The sequence below is a fragment of the Otolemur garnettii genome, unplaced genomic scaffold (genome assembly GCF_000181295.1).
Source record: "Otolemur garnettii isolate 467f Iridium unplaced genomic scaffold, OtoGar3 scaffold00063, whole genome shotgun sequence".
In the NCBI taxonomy this organism is placed as follows: domain Eukaryota; kingdom Metazoa; phylum Chordata; class Mammalia; order Primates; family Galagidae; genus Otolemur; species Otolemur garnettii.
In genome coordinates, this window is record NW_003852458.1 from 3,494,726 (window position 1) to 3,515,767 (window position 21,042).

At 44.1% G+C, this 21,042-nt stretch overlaps 1 protein-coding gene across 4 annotated transcripts in view; it reads right to left on the bottom strand.

Annotated features, from left to right (window-relative positions):
- PRLR (prolactin receptor) overlaps positions 1-21,042 on the bottom strand; it is a 156,958-nt gene that overhangs the window by 17,941 nt on the left and 117,975 nt on the right. For 3 of the 4 annotated variants that reach the window (XM_023514994.1, XM_023514995.1, XM_003792978.2), the window contains 3 exons: positions 7,804-7,933; positions 2,805-2,917; positions 69-201 (listed from right to left, as the gene is read on the bottom strand). In XM_023514994.1, the coding sequence (XP_023370762.1) occupies positions 69-201; positions 2,805-2,917; positions 7,804-7,919 (362 nt within the window). In that variant the 5' untranslated portion in view covers positions 7,920-7,933. The remainder of the gene's footprint in view (positions 1-68; positions 202-2,804; positions 2,918-7,803; positions 7,934-21,042) is intronic. The other variant, XM_023514996.1, reaches the window with a different exon arrangement.

The following is a 21,042-nucleotide window of genomic DNA, read 5'->3' on the forward strand; positions in this document are numbered from 1 at the left end:
AACTCAGGACCAGTTCCTTTGGCCTGGGGAACGGGAATATTAGGACAGGAGAGGAAAGAACATTTTACCCTTCCTTGTGGTAAGTCAGCGTGTAATTGGTAGGAAGTCCTCCATCTGTACCAGGCTCCCACCAGCAGGTAAATGTTTCCTTTTCGGGAGAACGACATTTAGAGATCTTAGGTTTTCCAGGAGCTGATTGTCCTAGAAAAAGCCAAAGCCACTGGAGTCAATATTGAGGGCCATTCAACCCTTTGACTGTTCTGCTGGTGACAGAAGCAGATGGATAGGATCAGGGCCAGTGATAAGGTGGCAGGTGAGTGGGCTCAAGGTGGGGTGCTTCAAGGTGCCCGAGTGTCAGCATCTGGGAGCACTCTTCAGTGGGCTGCCCTGCCATTGGTGGGGCTTTGCAGTGGGGGTGTGTGTGGAGTGCATGTGTGTGTGTGTGTGTGAGTTTGTGTGAGAGTGTGTGTACTTTGATAACAAGAGCCTATGTGAGGACCAAGTGACTGATTTCAACAAAGAGTGAGTCTTAAAAGCAAGAGGGATGTGCATGGCTTTAGGGGTATGTGGTGCTTCTATAATGCCCAGAGTCTGTAAAACTGACCCCATCCCCACAAAGCCTGAGAAGGACAGCAACTTACAGACTCTTTGTCCGGACATGGTGTTTGGGCATGTCCCCACTCGGCTTGACAATCTCCATCCGCCTGCCCTCCCCACCACTAACTCAACCTGCCCCTGATCTGCTTGTCCCTTTATCTGGGCGTCCCCGGCTGCCGTCTTCCTCTCTCCCTTCGGCTTCTCCTTCCTTCCCTCTCCCTTTGCTAGTCCTTGATTCCATTCACCTTCACCCAGTCATAGTCTATCCCCCTCCCAATCCTGTCTGTCTCCATTTCTGAATCTTGGTCTTTAGTCTCATTTTCTTCTTGAATCTCCTTCTTTCCTTGCATCTTTCTGTGGTGAGATGGCCAGTGACTATTATTATCCCAGGGCTGTATCCAGCCCCAGGCGAGAAGCTAGGAGGTCTGAATGAGGCGGTGTGGAAATACAATGTCAAGGGGACAGAATTGTTTGGTTGCTTAATCCTCAAAGCTCTTGGCATCTGGTCCCCATTTCTCTTGCTTGGCTGTCAGGTCCCAAGAGGCACAGCGTAACCCTGGGGGTTTGCCCTGGTGCTGCTGGGCTGGGGCCACCCATGCCCACCCATAGCGAGATGCTCTTGCCTTTAGTCAGGAAGTCACGAGCAGAGAGGGCAGCTTTCAGATGTGGGTGGGTCTCAGTGACTCAGCCCCTTCTGTTTCCTCTCACACTCCTCCCCCAGTCATTCAGGGCTGGTTCCTAGGCCAGGGCTGAGCACCAGATCAGAAAGAGTAAATTTTTTGGAGACCTCAGTGAGGGGAAACAGACAGGGAGAGTGGTCTGTAGGCAAAGAAAGAGGAGTTTAAGGAAATGGCATGCCCAGGCCAGGGCCCAGGAAACCAGGCTGGGAGTGCCAGCTGCAGCCCAGTTCCCCTCGAGCTGCCAGGCTCTGCTGAAAATGATCCTGCCAGCCTGGTGCAGCTCTGCCAATGTTGTAACATTGCTTGTCTTCTAGGGACAACTTCTTCAGGATCATGTGTTGTTGGGAGTCACAGCAAAAATGCAAAGTTTTGTTTGGTTTTTGTCCTGAGAGGGAGGGAGGGGTATGTGAAGTTGAAAGAAAATTTTATTAAAACATTCAAACCTTATGGTTCAATAATGATCACACGTGGAAGCCAATTAGGGCAATCACTGGTTATCTGAGTATTTAGAGTTTCCCTTGCTGATTATTCTGACCTGTGCTTTCCCTTCTATTTCTTTCTGAAAGCTTATCTCGTTCACGTTTTACTGAATGGTAAAAGTAAGGTAGAGTTGTAAAATTATAATTAGTAAATATTCCCTTCTCTACTCTAGAAAAGACTATTAAACTCACGGGACTATCTCAACCCACAGGAATGTGTAGTATAGTATACAGGCACCACATATGCACATATGTAGACACACGCCCATCAAGAGCCCACATCAGAAGTACATACACATACATGGAACAACACACAGGGGCATGGAAGTACACACTAGTATAAATACAGGTACACACAGAGAAACATAACACAGAAATAGGTGGAGGTACACACATGGGCATATATCCATACATGGAAGTATACACGTATGGGTACACACAGAAAAGCATTTTAAATCAGGCACATATAGAAATATACACACAGGTACAGACAGAAATCTGCACACCACGTATGGCGTGGTAGAGATACAGAAATATACCCGTCCACTCCTTTAGCTGTGGACTTTACTTCTCCATTAGCAAAGAAAGTAGAGTTAGCTGTAGCTGTTCCAGTCTCTTACATCCCGTTACTGTTTTTCAAAGATTTTTGCATGTACATGATTTCATCTGAGTCACAGTCACTATCCTCACGTTGAAACTTTGGAAACTCAGAGAGATTAGATCATTGGCTTAAGGTCAGACAGCCAGTCACTGACTGAACCGAGAGTAGAACTCAGTCCTGGCATCTTCAGAGCTGTCTCATTACCCTCCCGAAATGAGGATGGAAGGCGGAGAGCACAGTCAAAAGATTTTACATCAATTGCATTAATTTTTTTGCATTAATTTCAGTGTAAAAATATCATGAGTAATTTAATAGCAGCACATGCCACAAACATTTTCATTTGTCATAACAGCAGTGCAAGGAGACTGTCAAGAGAGGGATGGACTGTCAATTCTGCTGACAAACACCTGGGCACCGGGGGCGAGCAGGGGACAGTCTCTTACTCACCGTTCAGAAGACTGACGTTGAGAAGAAGTAGCAGAACGGAAGCCACCGTGGACACCGCATTTTCCCTCATGTTGACTCCCTTGTCTTGCTGTAGGAAATGGATCAGAGGCTCACTGGAAGAGAAGGCACCAGGCAACTTTTATGAAATGACAGTCTGGTCAGGCACATGTACCACTTTATTCTGGGTGTTTGCAACTGATTCTTGCTCCTTAACACGAAGGACAAAACAGGAGAAAAGAATGTAGGAAAATGTAACAGGGCCGATGGCTTGGCTCAGAAGCGTCGATTCACACATGCTGGAATAAATTCCACCACCAGAGGTCCTCAGATGACAACGCAGAGCATTCTAGGGGCACCAGGGCGGTAGGCTCCTTTGCACACATCCCAAAGAAAAATTGTTCTCTTTCTACCCTGTAGCTGCCTAACAATCTATCACCCATTTTATGTGGCATGGATTGCATGCCCTATTACACAACCCTTCTAGGAGGGCTCTGGCACTGATCCACTAGCTGAAAATAGTCCAGGCTGAAAAGTTAATACCATCAGTACAACCCCGTTCAGGCCACCAAGTCAAGGGGGCTTCCTCTGAAGGTTCAGGCCGAGAAGGTTCTAGAAGTCTTCTGGGTTCTGGGCATGACCATGATGACCACAAAGTGAACCACACAATGAACTCTAGTGGACCTCTACATGGTTTCTTTCTCTCTTTTGAAAATCCCCCATAAACAAGAGATAATAAACTCCAGTAATCACTTAAATCCCTTGGGTTCAGAGTATTAATTTTGAACCTGCAGGGGTTGGGAGTTTTGAGCAATTTATTATTAATATTACTATTTTCACCCTTGGAACAATATTCAAAGTCTCTAAATGTCCTTCTAAGAAAAAAGGATTTTTAAAGACATTTTAAAAAAAAGGCTCATTAGTCTTGTTAGACTTCAAACAACTCTCAGAGAACAATAGATGTGATGAACTAAGTATAAATTCTCAGAAATACATGGCTTAAATTTTCCTTTAAATTTTTATTATTATTTTTTTAAAACCAGAGAAGGACATTTAGGGTCAAAACTGCCCATCTTGTGACATTTGAAATGACTGAGTGTTCTCTGATGAGCCCCTTAAAAGACCGGTCTTCGTCACCCCTCCTTTCCAAAGAGTGGTTTTCCATCTGCCAGACAGACGACACTAATGGATAGCTTCTTGAAGGCTTTCTCCACTTGCTCCTACACTCAGAAATCTTAGAGACAATAGAGGTCTGGGGCACACAGGCACCACTCAGTAAGACTCTAGGTTCAGTGAAGGATCCTGAGAGCAGCACGTGTCTTGTTTGTTGGGAGACCCTCTACTTATGATTCCTTCCGAATGCCTCCTGCTGGCATACATTCTAAACCACTTGCTCCATCTCAAGGTCATCTAATTTAAATCAAGTGGTTAAGGCTCCTAAAGGATTTTAAATGATGCCTACCACTTCTGGAACACTTGCTGTGGGGTCAGGTACCTTTATCATTTCAAGTTCATTTTGCCCTCACACTAGCCCCATGCATAGATGCAGGTTTTGACAGATGAGGAAACTGAAGTACAGAGAGGTTTAGTAATTTTTTTTTTTTTTGAGATTTAGTAATTTATCAGTTATGTGCCTCTGGGGAAAAGACATCTGGCAAATCTGACCTCTAATAAATTATCCCAATCTGTGAAAAGTCTGTGACGGGTGGTGCAATTATTTCCCCTTCTGTGGGAGAGATGGTGGAAAAGTTGACTGATCCAACAAATTTTGGGTGGGAGTAGCCATCTCAGCCACTGCCCCGCTCATGCCCAAGGACTTCACATTTTATGTGACATAGATTGAATGCTTTAGTACACAACCATTCTAGGAGGGCTCTGGCTCTGATCCACTATGCAAAAATAGTCCAGGCTGAAAAGTTAGTATCATCAATCTCACTAATCCAACTTCACTGGTACATTAGTCCTGGAAGGGTTCTTTGTCCTGGTGATATGGTGATCTCAGCCTGGCTTGGAGTTAAGATTCAACCCACAGGTTGTAGATCTCCTGTTATATAATATCCCTTTTTTGAGACTTCCTTGTTCTTTCTGGCATTGCATTAGTGTGCTATAAATTACACTTTTCTGGTGAGGTCAAGGGCTATCCAGGTATCTCCGCCAAAGCAGGTCTCCACATGTTTTTTTGCAAAAGAAACTCTGGGATGGGAAGCAAACTGGGACAGACTAGAGCAGATTATTGTCATCTGCTGCTAACCCCTCATGTGCTGCAGCAGCATCAAAGACAATCTCTTAAATAAAGTTCAAAATGCTTTCAGGAACTAACAAGAAATAGTTTTCTTCTAGGATTTCCTAAGATAGGTCCTGAAGTTTGGTTATGGCCATGCACTTTATAATGCCTGAAACCCCTGGGCCAGAAAATTAGTAGTTGTGTTTTCAGTAGTTTTCTCATCTTGAATCTTAATCTTCATCAGGGCAAACACAGTGTGGTAATTAAACCTTCAGAGGGAAAAATAATCACAACTGTTCAGCCCTAAGGGAACTATGCTAAATGTTAATTAACCCTGGTCACACATTGTGGTGTTCCCAGTACTAAGCATGCCTTCTGTGTGTGCACTGACCCTTTTTTATGGCTGGCAGATGCTAGGGTGGGGATAACTTGGGTTTTGTCTCCGAGTCCATTGTCCATTGCACTCAGGATCTTGATCATGGCCCTCCCACCCCCAATTGGAACTGGAACACCCAATGAGAGTCCACAGACTGTTTTTCAAGATATTATGGCAACAAATGGCTCCAAATGCTAACAGAGTCCAAGTAGCAAAAAGCCAGCCCTGCACATTCAGACCTGCACACCTGGCCCTGGACACCCAGCCCTGAGTATCCAGCCTTGTGCACCTGGCCCTGTGCACTCAGCCCTGTGCACCCAGCCCTGAGAGTATCCAGTCCAAGGACAGTTATTTCGGGCTTCCCTCCACACCAGCTCCCTGAGTCTGACAGTGCTTTGAATATGCAAGGTGTGGACCTAAAGAGAAGGTCTGTAGCAAGTCCGCGGCCCCACACCTTGCCCATGCATGGCTCCTGGCTTTGACTTTTTCCTTCTGAATCCTTAGAGACTCCCCTATTGTAATGGTCCTCCCTATTACCTTATTCACATATTTCTTCCCTCTCCCTCTGTCCCACTGTAATAGGAACTTCCTTATGTCCTTCTGTATCAATGCTGGTCCTATTAGACCCTCTTCCCCTTCATCACCCTCTTCCATTAAGCCAAGTCTCTTCCAAAGAGGCCAATAGTTGAGAACAAGGCCCAGCAATTTACTATACCCTGGCAGCTTGTGCTTTTGAGAAACTAGAGACATTTTCTCCAGATGGGGAGTCAGGACCACAGTTCCATGGCCTGTGCTGACCTACTATCCTCATTAAGGTTAAAGAAACAAATAGATGTGGGTTCCTAGCACACCACTCCCCACTGTCAGCCCTGCCTCCTCCACAGCACTCACCGTCACACTTTGCCTATGTGTGCTGGCTCATCCAGTCCCCACACCGTCCCGACACCAGCAATCTCAGCGCCCCCATTCCATGAGACTTGTTCCCACAACTGGCATCAGTTGGTCCCTGAACTGAGTGCAGGCCCCACCTGTCCCTTCTTATCTGCCACTGTTGCTCTAACCTTTTACTCAGGTTTTTGATTCAGGCCACCTAATTCTAGAAATGGACCTACCAGCCTAGGCAGGGATGCCGATTACATTTTTAGCTTCTGGAAGCCCGATTCTCCAGTGGACAAGCAGGGCCCAATCCAAGATTTGGATTTCTTTAGACAGTCACACATCTGACACACACAAACTGTAAGTAAAATCATATGCCACATAACTATGTCTTGGTCAATGATGGACAGTACACACAATGGTGGTCTCCTAATATTATAACCCTGTCTTCTTACTGTACCTTTTCTATGTTTAGATATGTTTAGATCCTCAGACGCTCAGCATTGTGTTTGCCATATCGTCCGCAGTATTGGTGCAGTAACATGCTGGGCAGGTTTGTAGCCCAGGAGCAGTAGGCTGTACCACACAGTCGAGGTGTATAGTAGGCTAGACCACTTGACTACACTACACTCAGAGGTTCACACAAGAATGACATCACCTGACAGTTCTCAAAACTTATCCCCATTGTTATATGACACGTGACTCATTTTGCTCAATGAATTGCCGCAAATTGAATATACTCATGTCACTGATCAGGTCAAAAAACCAAATACCAAGTCACCCTAGCAATCCAGCTCTGGCGTCCCCCCAGTCTCTGCTCACCTCCTCCCAATAGAAAGCATCCTTCTGACTTCTCCAACTTCTGACTGAAGTTTTGTTTTGCCTACTTTTGAACTTCCTATACATAGAATTATACAACATGCACTTTTTGTGTATTTTTTTTTTCTTTTTTAGAGACAGAGTCTCACTTTGTTGCCCTTGGTAGAGTGCTGTGGCATCATACAGCTCAGAGCATCCTCCATCTCTTGGGCTTAGGTGATTCTCTTGCCACAGCCTTCAGAGTAGCTGGGACTACAGGAGCCTGCCACAATGCCCTGCTATTTTTTTGTTGCAGTGTGGCCAGGCCCAGGTTTGAACCTGCCACCCTCGGTATATGGGGCCAGTGCCTTACTCACTGAGCCACAGGCGCCGCCCACTTTTTGTGTATTTTTTCACTTTACATTATTTTGTGATTCATCCTGATTATACGTAGTTCTACACAATTCATTCTCATCTAATCTCATTCCTCTTTATGTTACACTCAATGAAATGCCATTGTTTATTCATTCCACTGTTGATGGACATTCGAGTGGTTTCCAGTTTTGCAAACTTTGGGTATTGCTGAAACTGACAGCGACTCTCGAGGCGGGACAGCCCTGAATGCCTCGGGACCACTCCGTGCTCCTCTCCAGCTTTGGCCCCTGCTTTAAATGCTTAGTGTGCTGCCTGCCACGTCTCCTATCAACCCCAAATTAAATTTCAAGTACCTTTTTTGTTTCCAAAAATGCAAAAGTCTCATTTTTCGCAAGCAAATTCTGAACAGATTCCTCCATTTTTTCTGGGGTCTTCTGCTGTCTAGGTCTCCTCGCCTGCCCCACTCCATCTGGAATAGATGGCCTGAGGCCAAAGTAACAGGGAGCAGAGCCCACATGTACCACTTGATTTCCAGGAGTCTGATTTTTCTTTCCAATACAGATTGCAAAAACTGAGTTTGGAAAACAAGGGGCATAATGTGCTCAGGGCCAGGAGAGGAACAGTAGGGATTAGCTAGCACACACCAGGCTGAAGATTAAGGCTGTTATACAAGCTCTGCCCAAAGTCAGTGGTCAATGACTCTAGGACGAATAAATGAATCAATGAGGATTTGAAGGTAAAAGGATAGAACAAAACTCTAAGATATGGGATAAAACTCTGCATATGGGAGAATGAGTCCTGTGCTTGTATGATCAAATATTATTAGACTTGGAGCCAATGTGGTTTTCAGTCTTCGGCATCTGAAGGGGGGAATCTGAAGGCGTTTTAAGGAGAACATGGCAGCCACTCCTTCATTTCAGACATCAAGGACCAGAAGCACACTGGCCTGAAGATGGGGAGAGGAAGGTTCTAGCTATTCCTGCTCTGCCAATAATTACCTTTATATAAACATGTGCCTGTAACAATGTACTTTTATCTGCCTGAAGGCCAGGCAGTGTATTTATACCCTTGTCTGTGAATCTTCACAGAAAGACCCTGGCCTATGTGGTTACCCACTATTATTTTTTATCATCACAATTATCAACTTTACATTTTGTTGCCTTTTGAGCAGGTTTCCATCCTATATACTCTGAGATACCCTTTGGTGGGGGGGAACATCTGGAACTTTCTATCAGGGAATTAGTTTTATATAAAATGTTTATCGGGTGGTGCCTGTGGCTCAAGGAGTAGGGCACCAGCCCCATATACTGGAGGTTGTGGGTTCAAACCTGGCCCTGGCCAAAAACTGCAAAAATAAATAAATAAATAAATAAATTGTTAAAAGAAAAGAAAAGAAAAGAAAAGAATTCTTGAAAAAAAATGTTTATCACATTAGAATCTGGTTTAGTCAGAGCAGCATGGTTGTGTTACAGTAATTAGAAATTCTACAGACGGGCGGCACATGTGGCTCAGTGGGTAGGGCACTGGCCCCATATACTGAGGGTGGTGGGTTCAAACCCAGCCCCGGCCAAACTGTAACAAAAAACAGCTGGGTGTTGTGGCAGGTGCCTGTAGTCCCAGCTACTTGGGAGGCAAGAGAATTGCCTAAGCCCAGAAGTTGGAGGTTGCTGTGAGCTGCGATGCCACAGCACTCTACTGAGGGCAAAAAAGTAAGACTCTGTCTCAAAAAACAAAACAAAACAAAACAAAAAGAAATTCTACAGACACTCCTGTGTCCTCCTCTGATTCCAGATACTCCTCCCTTCTCTCCAAAAATTTCACCGAAGGAAGACCTTGAAGACTCTGAGCTCTGTGATGAACCCTGAAGATGAGGGTGAGTTCTAGACACATGATGGCTACATTCTGGGAGAGACAGAAGCTTAGCAGAGGCAGCATCTACCCAAACTGGTGCTGACTCGGGGCTGGTAATGCAGGGAGGGACTCACTCCTGGCTTCTAACCTAGTTGGGTAAGTCACCACAATGTCATGGGTGTGCCTTCACACCAGACTCACTTTAACAGAACACTGAGCACTTCCCGTGGCTGGAGGCATGGCATCCAGACCCAGTGACATTGGCTCCCTCACTGCAGCACTCCGGCAACAGTTTTTATCTGAGGGAGGGTCGTTCTGGGTCAGTCTTTCTGGCTTAAAGCCAAGAATAGGAACCAGGTGAGTTTCAGTTCTCCCTGGCCCTGGCACCCTTGGGACAGATGGTAGAAAATGCATGTTGGCCTGATTTTTAGAGGAACTAGTCCTTCATGAGATCCTCAATCAATTATGAACAATTAAAAAACACTCTTGAACTGTACACTATGTTATGCAGTTTACAAAACTGTTTCAAGGTAAGTGGTTTTCAATACAGAATTTGCATTACAATAAGGGAGCTTCTTAAAATTACTCAGCCCTATGCCCTGTCCCTAGATATTCTGGTTAATTGGTTCCAGGTTGGGTCCACATGGACTTCTCTAGATGATTCTAAAGTGAAATCACTCACTTACATGATGTCACCTAACACAGTGGTCCCCAAACGTTTTACACCGGGCACTGGTGTCATGGAAGATGATTTTTCCACAGCAGAGGGCAGGATAGAGTGGGGGGATGGGGATGGGTGGATGGAGCTCCGGCAGTCAGCACTGGGGAGCTGCTGCGGCTGTAAATACAGATGAAGCTGCTTCCCTTGATCATCTGCCAATTCACCTCCTGTGCTGCACCTGGCTCCTAAGTTTCCCAGAAGACAATTTTTCCACCTACCAGGACAGGAGGAGAGGGAGGGAGCAGAGCTCTGTGGCCCTGCTCCAGTCTGGGGGTGGGGGCTACTGCAGACCTAACCGCTATGCAGGAAGAGAAAGGAGGTTCCGAGAGGGGCCTGGCTCTGTCTGATGGCACACCTTTCGGCAGCCCAGCCTGAGGGCATCCGTCTTTACATACTGAGTCCTCTCAGATTAACAAGGACAGAAGGACACAACTTTTATTTACAGGGCAATCTACAGTTTACAAAATGCTTTCACATCATTGTCACATTTTATTCTTATAAAATAAGGCATTCAGTGGGCATGCAGCTGTTATCATTACTACATTACTGCTCTGATTTCAGAGATGAGGAAACTGAGGCTCAAAGAAGAGGTTTAAACCCACAAATTTATCTTAAAAGCCTCCAGTGTGCTCAGAACTGTGGGGAGATAAAATCAGCAAGCCCTTGTATTGGGCATAGTTATACACTTATGTACACTTATATAAAATTTTTGTAATATTCATATGTGACATACTGATGTGTGATACGCTGTTTGCCAGGCACTGCCTGTTCACTTGCTCCACCCTCACGATAAGCCTGAGCTGTAGGTACTATTATTATTTCCAAGTAACAGATGTGGACCCTGAGGCCCAGAGAGGCTCTGTGAGTTGGGTAAGGTCATACAGCTGGTATATATGGAGGCTCTGTGAGTTGGGTAAGGTCATACAGCTGGTGTATATGGAGGAAGAGAAACTCAGCAGTTGAGCTCCGGGCTTGTATTAATCACCACGCTTTCAAAGGAGAAATGGTCCTGCCTTCAAGGACCTCTAGGAGTATAAAATCCACCCTAGCTGTGGCGGGTGGGGACAGGTTAGAGGATCTGGGGTTGCAGGTTCTGAGTCCTCTAAGGCTGCCCTCCTCCTGATGAGGGGCTCACTCAGCACACTCCCCTGACCCAAAGGGAGCTCTAATACTGTGGAGATGGACCCAGGGATGGCTCTTTAATAGCAATAGGTGTTTTGGGGCATTGTTCCAGGTCCCTCGCTTATCTCAGATACAATGTGTCAAAGTCTGGGTGGGGCCTAGGAAAGGGCATTTTTAATAAAGCACTTAGGTGATTCTTACTGCCCCTGGAGTTTGAAAGTCCCAACTCCCTGCTCATTTGCCTCAGGAGGAAAAGAACATCAGGAGTTACAGAATCAGGAAATTTTGGATATGAGAGAAACCATAGGACTTGAAAAGTATCTGGAATAAACCCCTCATTTTACATGTGGGGCAACTGAGGCCTAGAAGGATGAAGTACCTGGGCCTTGGCGCTTCAGGGTGGTAACATCTAAGAATTATGACAAGTCTAAGAAGAAATTCTCAAGAACATTGTTCTTAGAGAGGAAAAACACTTTTTCCTTGGGGGAAAGAACCTTGGGAATCCATTCCCAGGAGCAGTAAAAACTCCTGGAGTCCATCAGAATTTGGTTTTCCTTTCTTTTCTGGCCACACAGTTGAAAGTTCACCTCATTGCCTCCTCTGTAGTTGATAGGGTCAGGTGGTGGAGTTGTGGCCTCTGAAGGTGGGTAGACATAATATGCTTTACAGTCAATGACAGACAGCGTGTAGTACAGTGATCCCCGAAGATGATAATGGAGCTGAGAAATTCCTATTGCACAGTGACGTCTTGGCCATGGCAATAGGGCAGCACAGTGCATTACTCTTGTGTTTACGGCTGGTGTAAACACACGTACTGCCGGGCCAGCTGCATAAAAGCATAGCCCATACCATTATGTACAGTACATGGTTCTTGCTAATGATAGTAAATGACATCTTACTGGTTTATGGATTTGCTGTACTTTTGTTATTTTAGAGTGTATTGGTTCTACTTATTAAAAAAAAGTTAACTATAATGTAGCCTCAGTTAGCTCCTGCAAGAGGTCTTTGAGAAGGTGTGTTATTGCTCCAGAAGGCCTTGCAGTGGAACACCATGTGGGAGGTGGGCGGTGGTGATCCTGGCAATCCTCACTGTGTGTAGGTATGTTTGCGCCTTCGTTTTTAACAAAAACGTTTAAAAAGTAAAACAAAAATAAAACATTTTAAAGACAGAAAAAGTTTATAGAATAAGGACATAAAGAAAGATAATATTTTTGTGGAGTTGTATAATGCATTTATTTTAAGCTAAGATCCAAAAGGTTAAAAGAATCAAAATGTTTATAAAATGAAAAGTTACAGTAAGCTAAGGTTAATTTATTATAGAAGAAAGAAACATTTTAAAAGTAAATTAGCTGTAGCCTAAGCGTACAATGTTTATAAATGTCCTAGGCCTTCACAATCACTCCCCACTCCCTCAATGATTCACCCAGAGCAACTTCCAGTCCTGCAAACTCCCTTCATGGTAAGTGCCCTATACAGGTGTACTGTTTTTGTTTTAAACTTTCATACCGTATTTTGTACTTTACCTTTTCTATGTTGAGATACGTGTAGATATATAAACAGCATAGTGTTAGAATTACCTACAGTATTCGGTCAGTGATTGCTGTTCAGGTGTATATCCTGGGAGCAGTAGGCTATACCATATTCCTAGATCTGCTGGAGACTATCTCATCTGCATTTGTGTAAGTACATTCTATGATGCTCACACAATCACAAAATCACCTGTGGGGTGTGGTGGCTCATGCCCGTAATCCCAGCCCTTGGGAGGCAGAGGCAGGTGGGTTGCCTAAGCTCACAGGCTTAAGACCAGCCTGAGGTCACAGGTTCAAGACCAGCCTGAACCAGAGTCAGACCCCCATCTCTAAAAAATAGCCGGGTGCTGTGGCAGGCCTCTGTAGTCCCAGCTACTCAGGAGGCTGAGACAAGAGAATCGCTTAAGCCTAGGAGTTTGAGGTTGCTGTGAGCTGTGATGCTACAGCACTCCACTGAGGGTGACAAAATGAGACTCTGTCTCAAAACAAACAAACCAAAAAAAACCCGAAATCACCCAATGGCACATTTCTGGGTCTCCCTGTTCTTAAGCGAAGATGACTGCACTTCTACTCTTGTCCTGGTCTTTAAAACTTCTTACACATTTTCTCCCCCAGCCAAGGCACGCCTTTTACTGGCCAGAGGGAGGTGAAGTCAAGGACTTCAAGGTCCTAAAAGTTCAGTGTGGCCCATGGATAGTTCTTCAGTTCATGCTGACCCTTCCTGGATTGCGATGTGGTGAGACATAAATAAACTGTGGCTGCTAAACTCTGAGGTCAGAGGCTGGGTGCTCTGATGGCTAAGCCTCATCTAGCCTTTATACTCTGGGAGCAGTCAGGACAGCCTTGGCTACAGGGTAACTACCATATTTAACCAAGTAGAAGAGCCATGAGCAATTCAGAAAGCTCTGACCCCTGGCTGACTGCCCCTGTCCCATCTTGAATGCTATCACCAAGGTCCCAGAGTGATCTCAGTCTGCGTTCCTCTATATAACCAGCTCCTTTCACCTTTATCATGTTCACAGGTGCTCAGCAACATTTGTTGCTGACTGCAGGAATATGCTTTATAAGGCCATAGAGAATGCACTACTCTCATTCCCAGATCTACTGGAAGGGCACTTGGCCTTGAGCGATGCCGTCCCTTCTTCCCGTTAATCCGCAGGCCTTCCCTGTTACTGAGGCAAATAGATGCTCTGAGACCTTCCTGACCCCTCCAACAATTTCTCTATGTGTAGTAACTTGAACTCAAGGGCAGATGAGTGACAATGCCCACTGAGACTTGGTTGCAAGGTGGTTAGCTAGTACTTGAAGTGAATAAAAAGTACAGAATCAGAAATCAAGGAAATTCAGGGTCTGTGGAGAATAGGTAGAATCTCCTTCATAAAATCTTCAAATGGCAAGGATATAATAATCCTTGGCCCGTTCTCTCTTTTCATTCATAAATGCATATAATTAAGATGCATTTTTTCCTGGCATCAGACATGTCTGAATACCTAAAACATACCCTTTTATGAACCAAACTTTTTATAATCAACTGGATGTACAGTTTTAAAATTATATGCTTCCCTGCCTTCTCTATTTTTATTATTTATTATTGCTTTTAGACAGAGTCTCACTACTGCCTGTGTTGTGATAGCATCATACCTCACTGCAACCTCAAACTCCTGGGCTTAAGAAATCCTTCTGGGGGTGAGGTCTTGGTGTGTGACACACCTTTTGGGGGCAAGACACAGTTATAAGAGGGACTTTACCTAACAAATGCAATCAGTGTAACCTGGTATCTTGTACCCTTAATGAATCCCCAACAATAAAAAAAAAAAAAAAAAAGAAAGAAATCCTTCTGGCTCAGCCTCCCGAGTGGCTGGGACTATAGGTGTGTGCTACTATGCCTGGCTAATTTTTCCATTGTCTCATTGTTTTCTAGAGGTGGGGTCTTGCTATGATGACCAGGCTGGTCTCGAACTCCTGGCCTCAAGTAATCCTCCTGCTTTGGCTTCCCAAAGTGCTGGGATTACTGGACATAGGCACGGAGCCTTTTATTTCTCCTTTTCTGCCCCCCACTTACTGTTATTTGCATTTATTTTATGTTGCATCTGTTCCTGTGCTGTAGGTTTTTATTTCTTCAGTTTCTTCTGTGCTACCTCCTCTTCTGGTTTGGGGACAGTATGTTCCTTCTCAGTAAGGGTCACCTTAATGTGGCAGGGGGAGCTCACATATGGGTTAATGCAACCATGAGCTCTGTAAGTTCGGTGATGCACCCTGGGTGCTTTGTTCACTTAGATATGCTCAATGACCAGAGAATCTACATCTAAGCCCTGAAGTTCAGCTTTACCCTCTGCATTTTTAAGCATGTGCAGCAAAAATTCAGCACTCTTTTTGGGCCACTGACCCAGTGTCCAGCCCCACTGTTCGGCCTGGGCACACCTACCAACCCCACCATTGTAATGTGGGAATGGTACATGCTGTTTCTTTAAAGTGACATCCTTCAGATACTTGGCAGCTTTTTGTATCTGCATACCCTTGATGGCCTGGGCAGTTTCTAAAAGTGAACATGAAGATTTGAACCTCTTGACTTGCATCACAGATCACCTCAGGCTCCTTAGGGGAAGAGGAACAACAGTGGCTTCTGGGAGAATCTTCTTTTTTTTTGAGACAGAATCTCACTTTGTCTCCCTTGGTAGAGTGCTATGGTGTCACAGCTCACAGCACCCTCAAACTCTTGGACTCACGAGATCCTCTTGCTCAGCCTCCCAAGTAGCTGGGACTACTGGTGTGCACCACCATGCCTGGTTAGTTTTTCTATTTTTAGTAGAGACAGGGTGTAGGCTCTTGCTCAGGCTAGTCTGGAACTCCTGAGCTCAAGCAATTCACCTGCCTCAGCCTTACAGAGTGCTAGAATTACTGGCTGATCTACCTTGCCCAGCCCCCTCCCTGTCTTCTTCATTGAAACTTTCCTTAGGGTACTGAGTTGTTTGCAGACATACGGATTATGGTGTGATGTGGTGGATATAGGATATTGGATACCTTTAGCTGCTCCTATAGACCAAAGGCTTTGCATAAATCAAATGCCTGGGACTTGAGCATTTTTCTCTTCTTCTTCTTTTTATTTTTTTGTTAATCAGACCCAGGTGAGGTTTGAACTACCACCCTCCCTTGGTGTGTGGGGGGCCAGCATGCTAACTATTGAGGTACAGATGCCCAGATGAATTTTTCACTTGAGTCTGCTTTTCATAGCTTCCCTCCCTCCCTCTCTTCCAGCCTCCATCTTTCCCTCTAGTGTTCTCTCCCTCTCCCCTTCCTCCTTTCCTTTTAATGTCTTTTCCTGTATGATCTGACAGCTAATCATTCTCACTTGGGTCAGGGTGGTCGCTAACCCTGTTCCTACTGACTCAAGACAGTCTCTTCTAGCCCCTTCCACTTTACTGTTATTTCTGATCTGATGTGAATTCAGAAACCCAATAACTACATTTTACAAATTAAAGCAATTTAAAATGAGAGGAACTAGGTTCTGAGTGAGGTCTGAAGGAACTTCCCACCCGTTCTGTAGGTAAATACATTTTAATGTATTTATTTTGCTCAAAAAACTAATTGGCTTGCTTCTTGGATCTCGTATATGCTCTAGATAGTTAAAGTTGCTAAATAAGTGAGCTTCAAATAGTGCTGGATTTCTACATCCCAAAGTAAGACAACTGCATTTAGAAAAATATGATTGTATGCTTAACACCTGAAGAGGCAAGTGCTAGCGTCAGTTACAAAGGATCTCTCCATGTATCAGTGAATAAGTCTACCCTGTCACTAGTGCATATCAGCAAACAGCAGGCTTCATTCCCAATGGCTTGCTAGGCTTCCTGGGCCAATGGAAATAACACGCACCTATGCAAATATCTGTGTATTTGGCTACCAGGACATTGGCTGGCAAATCCCAGAAAAGCCTTATTGATTCACAGCTTTCCAATAATAACATCACTTCTTTGTACAGCATATAAACGATGGTGTGAAATCCAGACACCCCTTTCTGAAACCACCAAAGTTAAACAAAGATTGGGATGTCAATACTTAAAAGTTTAGTCAATTTCTTCTTATCCAGGTAACTCTCTTCTTAGTTTATCCAAGATGATTTTTCATCAGTGGCCTGTTGTCAATTTCCCATGCTTCTCAAATCGGCTTTGAAATAAGAAGCTAATTTTAGTATCATCATAAAAATAATATAATTTGGAAGGGAAATTTGCTGCCTTGCAGATACTCTCAGGTCTGTCAATTGCCAATTTATTTGCAATTCAAAGTATCAATGGCTTGGGATGCTTTTCATGGGTGTGTCTAAGCAGAGGGGCTGCCCCACACCTGGATTTCTGGAATGCAGTTTTGAATGTCCTTGATTACTTAAAGATTTCAGTATAATTCCCTCCTTGTCTTTAAAGCCCTGTAAGTGCATGTGCCCAGTGGGTCAATATGGGAAGAGCAGCAGATAAGTGATCACTTTGACATCCTGTGCTGTTCATGGGGTGGGGGTGTTTCTACTTAGCCCTGTGTTCTGAGCACACAGTAGCACATCACTGATCACAAAATGAAAGATGAGTAACTAGGAAACTATCTCTCCTCCCAAAGCTCCTCCCTTGTCAGTTGCCGTATCTTGCCCATTTATCATCTCCCACACCTCTGTAGCCCCAAGAAATTGTGCAATCAGCCTCAGCCTGCACATCTCACCAAAGTGCCAGACTGATTTCTAGAGAAATGGTAACCATCTAGCCCACCTCCAAGTATACCCCCTGGATGGCGGTGTGTTAGTAGTCCTATTATGTGCCTTGTTAATACCTTTGCCCCACAAAAATGACTCTATGTAGGGATAAAGCTGCTAGGAAAATGCGATTTCTCCATATTGTTTCCAAAGCAAGAAGGATTGGCACATGACTGCCCAACAGAAGCACCAACTTCTCATCCTTAGGTTCAACTTTCCCACCTTTAGGCGGGAACTTCCTTGGGTTTCTCAAATCTGGAGGATGCCCTGCCTACCAAACACCCAGAACCTGACCTTGTCATAGCACTAATCATGGATCTTGACTTATCTTTCTTTGTCCCAGGCTGGAAGCTCATTGCTGCCTGTGTGTTTTTTCCCCGTATCTCTCATACTTAATACAAAGCTTCATGCATACTAGGTGCTCAATAAATGATTCTGAATCAATGAAATGCATTAGTTATCAGCTGCATTTAGAGGGAATTTGGTAAGGATTGTATGCTCTAAGGGCTGTTAACCATTAGAATATGTGGTAGAGGGAGGTAAAGCCTTTGCCATCTTGAGTGGTTTAAAAAGGGATAATAATGACAACCTGTGTTTTAATAGAGTTTTTAGTTTTCAAAGTATTTTCATATAAAATATTTTATTTCATTCTCTTCCCAACTCTATGAGATTTCAAGATGATATTGCTGAGTTTGTGATGTGGTGGATATAGGATACCTGTAGCTGCTTCTACAGACCAAAGACTTTGCCTACATCAAAAGACTGAGATGAAAGCATGTTTAGCTAGATAGTACAGGTGGGACAACTTAGTCTTCTGAATGTCAATTGGTGTAATCCTTTTGGCAATAAACTAATAAGAGCCTTAAGAAAGTAGACACTTTAAATGAAAAAGTACAGTTCTAGAAATGTATCCCAAATGAACACAGGTGTATAAAACAATTTTGAACAAAAAGAATCTCCCAGGGAATCGAATATTTTGTTTTAATTCCACTTATTTGTAGGAACAGAATAGCGGAGGAAAATCTAACTATCAAATCATAATGGATTACTTAGCTAGCTCATAGTATAGGCACGCTATGAAATATGATTTAATCTTTGATGTCATAAAAATTTTAATGATATGGAAACATGGGAGAGGAAAAAAGAAAACTGGGTGTAGAAAATAGATGTATTTGATCTCAATTCTAATATATGTATTTCCACATGTGCACAGAAGGCAGACTGGAGCGCAGAGAGTGCCCCCAAAATGAGTATACATTTTAAGAAAGGAAAAAACTGCATTAAAATGATAATACTCAAGTCACTTTTGATGTCTGCAATTATAAGACATGCTCACAAGTGACTTGTATTCATCTTTTGTTATTGATACATATTGAGTATTACAATTTTGATATGGTATTTTTCTTTCTGAAAATGTGTGTTTTTTTGGCACCTCTGTATGTGATACACACACATACACACATATATACACTTTCCCCACATACATTGGCTGTGATTATCTGTCTCTGGGATGGGATGATTCTAAAATAAAAAAATAATTGCTTTCGTAATAAAATAAATAATTACTAAAATATCTAAATAAAATAAAGCCATTACTTTTATAATTAAGGAGAAAAATCCTAATAAAAGTTTTACTGCCACAAAAACAACTCCCTAATGAAAACCTGACATTTTGTGGTGTAAATATGTGGAAATGGTTCCTACTAGGGTAGAATATAAAAATTATTCATATGATTGTGGCAAAATTTCAGCAGTTGCTGACAGCCAGCTTCCCTATGTTAACCAGCTGGGTGGTGGCTAGCATGTGCCCTGTCTCTCCGGCTACAGTGAATGACCTGACCCGTCTTGACACACCACACCTGCTCTGTTGTTTTTAAGAAGTACCTCCTCTTCTCCAAATTCCATCATTCTCTGTCTTGGGGTTATTTAAAAATACCCAGGAACAACTAACCATTATTTGCCATTGAGCTTTGGACATATGAGTGAAAGGCAATTTCATGGAAAAACTCATTTTTCAGAGCCCGAGAGAGGAGTTGAGCCATATTATTGAAAAGAAGTTTAATAAATTCAGTGGGGTTATCTGTCTGCCTCTCTGGCCCCTCTGCTTCTGCTGGTGCTAGTCCTGTAAAGCAAGAGGAAGCTCAAAGGGTGATGGAGAGCAGAAAGGCAGAGAGAGCAGGTTGATCTGGAAGTTCAAAGAGAGGAGGGATGAGGAAGGGGGAAGCAGTGGTCTCAAGGCTGGAAGAAGTCTGCACCCCTGCCTATTGCTAGAAACCTAAGCATCTCTACCACTTCCTGACATTACTATCAGTCCCCAAACCCCCTCTAACCCACCTTGCTCCATCTTGTATAATCTCTACTTGATTTAGTCACTGTTTCTCACTCATGGAGAATGTGATCTTTCAGGCTTGCTTCTTTATTCAAAACATCCAGGCTACTTAATCTAGCAAGATAATTGCTTGTCTCTTACTGGTTTATATACTCTCTCTTTCCCCCCACTATTTTATTTAGCTTCCCTCAAAAGCCCTTTCTTAGCAGGAAAGCCACCTATTCAGTCACAGAGGTAATGGCCCGGGCCCTTAGTTAAGCTGAGTCTAGCAGTAGGGCAATAAATACTCCTGGTGCAGACTCCGTCAGTGAGAATGGAGAGGGGGAGGCAAACCAGATTCATCTCTTATTAATGAATTTTCAGAAAACAGCAGGGTTAACCTATTTAGTGGCTGGAACACCCAACCATCTATCCATATATTCATGCATTTACTATTTATCTATTCACCCACCCACCCATTCTTCCACCCACCCACCTGTCTATCCATCCGTTTATCTATCCAACCACTTACCCCCCCACTCATCCACCCACCCATCCATCCCTCCATTCATTCTTCTATAAACATCAACTGAGTATCTATGATGCTCCAGGCCTGGGCAGGGCCCTGAGAATACAACCTCCTGCTGAAACAACTCTCCTAGCTCTTCCAGTCCTGGTAGGGAGGGGAGTTAGTGAAAACAAATGTAAAGGAAACATGTCAAAAAGCAGTTCTGCAGGTGCCCTGGAGAGCCAACAGCAGGCAGATCTGACCTGGTCAAAGAGGCTGAGGACTGGGGTGGTTCCCTGCGGGGGGATAGGTGTGTCTGGGACAGGAATAGAAGGCTCCTCTTCTTGCTCACAGCCCTGCAGCCCTGGTGTCACCGGGCCTGGCAGACACTGCTGGTTGCTTCTGTGGCAACCATCGCTCCCTTTGTTTTGTCCACAGAGTCCAGTTTTGTCAGGTGTCAGGAGTCCAGCCCCGGGGGATGAAGAGGTATCAGTCTAAGCTAATCACGGCAATCCCATTTTCTTATTGCCTGTAATTAGTTTAGGGTGACTGCGCCACCAATTTCTAGTCACTAAGACCCAGCGGAAGTTTTCTGGAGGCTGCTGGGAAAGACTTTCCTCCACAGCGAAAAGAAGGAGGAAGAGAGGTCTCCACTGAATGACAGAGCCTGAGTCCTTAGAGATAGCAAGAGCTGCTCAATCAAACCGGGAATTGTTTTTCCTCAGGACTTCTTAGGCAAGTGTGACATGTCTACTTTTTAATCCACTTTCAGCCAGGCATGGTACTGGCTTTGCAGCTCAAAGCATCCTAACTGGGGCCTA